We start from the raw sequence: 6,472 nt of genomic DNA, 5'->3' as shown, positions 1-6,472 counted from the left end.
TTAACCCATTGTTGGGTCAAATATAAAATTAATTTTGGGTACTGGGCTCATCCCTTTCTGACCCAATGGTAGGTTTAAAATAACCCAGCATTTTTTTAGCATACACTGTAAAAATAAAGGTGCTTAAAAGTCTATTCACATTGATGCCACAGAAGAACCATTTTCAGTTTTTAAAAAAAACATTTCTCCTTACCTTGTTATAATCTGAAGATCCTTTTCACATAAAAAAACATTTTGTGAAACTAAAAAAGGGCATTCTTCCATGGCATCGTAAAGCACCTTTATTTTTAAGAGTGTAACCACATCTTGAACATTTGAGTGGAAGGGGGCATTTAAATGTTTGTGTACACTGCAAAAAAATAAAATAAAATAAAATAAAAAATTCAAGTCAATGGTTTTGCAAATCAATTCAACCTACTATTTAAAGTTTTGACGTGATAAGTCAACATAACTTTTAAAAACAAGATGGAATTGTTTAATTTAATTTGTTAAGTTAAAGTAACATAAAAATATATGTTGATTTGACCATTTTATACAATCTATACAAGGTAATATTCTTTGTACTTGTTGCTACAGGGAGGTACTGCATATACACACACGGTAAGGAAATTAGCCCTCCAAGGGTGCACGTAACTCACTGCTGAACCACCATAGTACGATGCATAGTTGGAAAAACTACTAGCTTGTCATTACTGTTTCCCGAAAGCATAGTAACTTTGTCGCACATTCGTCGTTTGAACCATGTTGGTTTAGTTGATGATGTCACGTGGAGGTGAAGTACTAATTAATATGCGCAAATCGATTTAATGTCAGATTATTGCTGTAAATAACATATATTGCTTTGGAAGACTGATTTTGTTAACGTGATTTAGTTATCTGTTGTTTATTTTCAAGATATTTAATGTCACTCCTCCCAGGGATTCCCCAGGGTCTTAAAGCTCGTAGGACTGCACATGCGCAGTTTTCAAATGAAGCGCTTCAATTCCGTTTACAAAATGAAAGATATAAAATAATTTTTTTATATATTTAGGATTATGGATATAGAATGTACTACATGTTTTTTGCTTATTTTGTCCAAAAGCATGATCAACGTATGTCTACATATGATAATAACAAGGAACGATGCTTCTAACGACAGGTAAAGAGCTGTCACACAAGTTTGCGATGCATCTTGCGAATGTTTCAGGAAACACCAAATCGTTGACCTTCGTCAGTAACGACGTAACTTGCAAAAGTAGTTGGCTAACCATGCTTTTGGGAAACGCACCCCAGCACAGCTTTCCAGGATTTGTCAGGAAATCCTTTCTCAGTCAACAGTATCATTCACATTACTCATCATGGTACTCGAGAAGATGGTTTACACCTCCGAATTGTGTGGATTGATGTCAGGTATCTGTTGAATGCCTCATTCGTGTTGTCTTGGTTTCCTTTCAGGAAACACTACAATGGGAAACTTGACCTCGCTGGGTGACATACCTTTTTACTAAACCCCTGGTCAGAGCCTGACTCCACCCACTGCAATATTCGAAAAATGCAAGAAAAGTGGGCAGATCCCAACGGAGATAGAGGGGACGAACTAAGCTCGTACCAAGTGTGTGGTGAGATCGTAACAAGCGCGTGGTGAAGTTGAACCTGCTTATGTCACGAGTTATTTTTTGGACCCAACATCCAATAGGAAAATTCAACTGCAGTAGCCACCATTCAACCTGAAGAGGGCATCACTCAGATGTTTTTACACCATATATTGTAGTATTGAAACACTTTATATCCAATTGTCAAAAACTTACTAAAATCAATGAACAGCACTCATTAAGCATCGTTCTAACAGATCATTAACTAAAAAAAGTTTGTTTAGGGTTTAGTTACTCTTTAATAATTCACTTATTTTTGTGTCCGGGAGCATTATGCACTATAAAAATAACTTGATACATTAATGGCATGTATCAGTTTATTCTAAAAAAAGTTTTAATTCATTTTTTTACAGTTTTTCTCAGTTGCTTTGGTACATTTTTGAATAATCCTCGACATTTGCAAGTGCATTTCTTTACCTACGCAGTCTTCTCCTTTATGTAATCGCAATTACATGGTCTGTCAACAAATGACAGTACAAACAATAAAAGCATAAATGTAAATTTTGTCCAGTCTCTTGCAATCAAACTCCAACATACACTAAGGTGTAATCTACAATTTACAATAATTGTCATCAAAACTTTAGCCATAGCTTACATCAGAACATCCCTCCAACTGTTATATTGACAACATGACTAAGCAATTTGATTGTCTTATCCATACACAATGACACAAGGAATTGTCATTCTGATGCCACTGATATGTTCATTGAGAGAAGAGCTAGGATTTTGAGCAAGAGATGACTTTTGCAGGTTGTCCATGGTGTTTGTACGAATTGTTTTGAGAAATGCACTTACTAACACTAAACCCTTCTGAACCAAATTTATAGTGGCCTAAACCCTTAGCACAAACTTCTTACTAAAACACACTTTTTACACTGCAATGCACTTGTTTTAAATGCTAAACACAGGCAGGCAAAAGTTGAACACAACTAAAACACACTTGTCATTAAGCAAACACAACAACTCAAAATTGTATACACTTTCATCTTATGGCATTTTGTGTGGTTTAAAAACTGTCTGAGAGGCAGATGAAGGAAGATGAGGAAGAGCAGGACACCCGAGATGATGCAATTGGTAAAATTTGCAGTTGAACTGCTGACTTTTTACAAAATACAAGTGCTGCTTACAGTAATATTAAAACCTTACCATTACTTGCAGTACTTACAGTGAAATATTCACTATATTCAATAAACTTAACTTGTGATTCCAGTAACACAGTAACAGTGTTTGTCAAGTGTGTTGTTATATAAAACAAACATGTATTTTCCTGTAAGCAGATGTCCTGGATGTTGTGTTTTGCATATTTTTAAGATAGTTTCTGATGCTCTCTAGTGTTTATATGACAGACTTATGTGTGTATGATTTGAAAGCTTAGTTTGAGTACTGGTGAAATGGTTTTGAAGGAATTGAATTTAGTTTGACAATTTGGATTTGTGTTTAAGGATTTGAGAAAATGAGTGATTGTTTAGTGTAATATCATTGTAATGATATGGTGAATGAGTAAAATGTAAGTATGCTAAGTCAGATATGCATAGTGATGTGAGCAGTGCAGGAGTAGGGCTGAACGATAATTCGCAATCGTGATAAAATCGCAATATGCTTATCGCAAGGGCTGCGATAACAGCCATGCCAGCCAGAAGGGTCATCTGTGTATGTGGCTGGCGATCATATACATCTTCATGCTGGGAAAAATTCCTCAATGGGGTTAAGGAATGGAGAGTAGGGTGAGACGAGCTTGATCAGCATCCTGTTTTGGGTTGCAAACCATTGCCTAATGATGTTAGAGCGATGAAAACTAACATTGTCCCAATATCACATACTTTGGCAGGTTATCCAATCTGAGCCCTTTCTTGTTCAGGGATGAGATCTCTGTGCAAAGTGTCTAAAAATGTGACATTTTACCAATTCAGGACAGATTTTGGAAAAAGTCTAATGGAAACTTATAAAAGTATGCTTGACATATTATGACAACTTGCTCAACCGTTTTGCATGTAAACAATGAGATTAACAATTGACAATCATTTGCATGGATTTAACAAAGCATTTGCAACTTCTTCAAAGAAATGAAAAACTGCTTTTTGATGTGCGTGCACAAGTGACACGATGTGAAGATTCAACGGGTAGTTTTGAGAATTTCAATTGTGATCTGAGAAATTTACCAAAGCGACTGAAAATAACTGTAATTTTTAGACCAGGCTTATTTGACAACTGCCTTATGTTGTCATGGTAAGTATTGCATGTTTACAAGTTCAACAAATCATTCAGTAAGTACTAGTGTGACTGGAGTAGTTAAATGAAAATGTCATTCATATAATTTTATGCATCATTTGATTTAATCAAATAACATAAGCCTTATGTTTAATCTGTTGGTCATAATGATTTATTGTTTATCTTTGTTAAATAATAATTTACCTGCAAATATCTAAGTGCAAATAGTAAGACTGTGCAAATTGACAAGTGCAATTTAATATGAAAAATATGTGTAAATATACAATTAATAATAAATAAATAGCAGGCTCTGGCAAAAGAGTATATGTACATGTTATGGAGTAAATATATGTATAAAAATAAGAAACTTTAAATACTAAATTTAGTATGTGCAATAAAAAGGTAGTAACAGAGTGTAGTGCAGATGCGCAAGTTTAGAGATGGAGCATATTGCACATTACAATATAATACAGATAATAATGTCATTGTAATGATATAGTGAATGAGTAAAATGTAAACATGCTAGATATGCATAGTGATTTGGGCACTGGGCAGTGCAGAAGTAGCCTAGGGCTGAACGATTTATTGCATTTGCGATGAAATCGAGATCTGGTAAAACAGCACTTTCTTGTCCCAATTGGGTTGGGATTACATTCTTTAACGCGAGCACACGCGAGTGCAAACTGCAGTGGAAACAGCATCTCTATATGTTTGATGAGTTAAATGACTCTTTATCCTTATCATTAGTTAAGTAAATCTGCAGATCTTCATGAACTAGTTTAGGTGTACATCAAAGGGGCAGAAGTTCAGTGGTGACCATGATGATGTCACTGCAATGTTTGCATACTGAACTGTGATTGGTCTATACATCACCTAAGGCAATGGCACATATCTCAGGGTTCACAGACCTAAATCATGTATTTCCAGTCTTCTTCTGAAACTCTGCTCTACCAACATTAATTCTCTGTGGGAAAAACAAGGATTTATTTTTTTGAAATAGCTTTAAATAGGTGAGTTGAATCATTTACATTTATTGCAAACATTAAATTAGATCTTTTCATTTAACACCAGAATGGCTTTTATTTGAAAAGCCAATGTCAATTGTTTTTATGGTTTACGCTTATAATCACAGCAGTGAATTGTTGTCATAATACCAAACACAATTAATGTGCTATAGCTGTGCAAATAAATCTGGTTTAGTCCCTCGTACACCTGGCAATTTAAAATGTTTTATATTCTTCTTCTTCTTCTTCTTTTAGATTCTAGATCTCCTGTGTTTGATGTTTGCTGGTGGACTAATTACTTTCTTAATTATCTTCTTTTTTTAAACAAAGAATGTCAAGCACAAGTTTATCTGGATCTTCGTTGTGTCGCCTAGCATCTATAGTGGCTGTTGTTTGTCTCATCTTTCTCTATACTTCACCTATGATCGGACGCCAACCGCCATTACCTGCACCTAACATGACAAAGACAAACTCCTCCTTATATCCAAAGGAAGAGAAACCAGTACTTTTGTTATGGGTCTGGCCTCAAGATTACAGATTCGATCTGAGCGACTGTAAAACTATTTACAACATTGACGGCTGTCACTTGACAGATGATCGATCTCTCTACAGCAACACGGATGCAGTGCTTATTTTTCACAGGGCTATTAGTTGGGATCTGTCCACACTTCCTCCATCTCCTCGCCCTCCGTTTCAAAAGTGGATATGGATGAATGTTGAATCTCCAACTAACACACAGAAAATACCAGGAATTGAAAACCTGTTTAATCTGACTCTCAGTTATAGAGAAGACTCTGACATTCCTGTACGGTTACGACTGACCAGCAGAAAGATCCCAGATAAGGATTTTGAAATTCCCAAAAAAGAAAAACTCATCTGTTGGGTTGTGAGTAACAATTTGGATTGGACAGGCGTCAGCATCAGAAACGCTTATTTTCAAGAACTTAGAAAATACGTCTACATCCATCTGTATGGAAAAGCTTTTGGAACGTTCCTGGATTATAAAGACTACTTTCCCACCATAGCCAGCTGTAAATTTTATCTCTCCTTTGAGAACTCCATTCACAAAGACTACATCACTGAGAAGTTAAATGGACCTCTGGCAGTAGGTACTGTACCTGTGGTGCTGGGACCTCCTCGAAAAAACTATGAAAGGTTTGTACCGGGTGACTCCTTCATTCATGTGAACGACTTTCCTGATGCAAAGTCACTAGCAGAATATCTTCAGCGTCTGGACCAGGATGATGAAGCATATCGCAGGTACTTTAACTGGAGGAGACATTTCTCAGCTCGACCTCATTTAATATTACAGAACCAAGAGTTTGTTCTGGCTATTTGTTCGGCCTGTGATTATGTAGGAAGACACCAGGAATATAAAGAAGCTCACGATATCTATGAATGGTTTTTCAACTAATGTCATCTCAGTTACAGGTATTTTTATGTTTTTATTCAAAATTAATTCAACTCTAACTCTTAATTTAGGAGACGCCTCATGACTGTATTTGTTCTCCAAATATAAAGTAGTTCATGAGCTCTATATAAAATGGCATTTTATATTTTAGCACAGATTTTGAAGTTTGTAACAAATTGTATGATTTTAATAAATTTTTTTAAATTACTGATGCATTT

The 6,472-nt window shown here is 35.5% G+C and overlaps 1 protein-coding gene across 1 annotated transcript; it reads left to right on the top strand.

The window, feature by feature from the left end:
* The first annotated feature begins 5,174 nt into the window (after nucleotides 1-5,174).
* Nucleotides 5,175-6,257, top strand: LOC135729971 (4-galactosyl-N-acetylglucosaminide 3-alpha-L-fucosyltransferase 9-like). Its single transcript, XM_065247874.1, has one exon. The coding sequence runs from the start codon at nucleotides 5,175-5,177 to the stop codon at nucleotides 6,255-6,257; it is 1,083 nt and encodes a 360-aa protein (XP_065103946.1).
* Nucleotides 6,258-6,472: the final 215 nt, after the last annotated feature.

This window comes from Paramisgurnus dabryanus, chromosome 11, assembly GCF_030506205.2.
Source record: "Paramisgurnus dabryanus chromosome 11, PD_genome_1.1, whole genome shotgun sequence".
Lineage (NCBI taxonomy): Eukaryota > Metazoa > Chordata > Actinopteri > Cypriniformes > Cobitidae > Paramisgurnus > Paramisgurnus dabryanus.
Note: the sequence above shows the minus strand (reverse complement) of the source record. Positions and strands in the feature narration are given on the sequence as shown.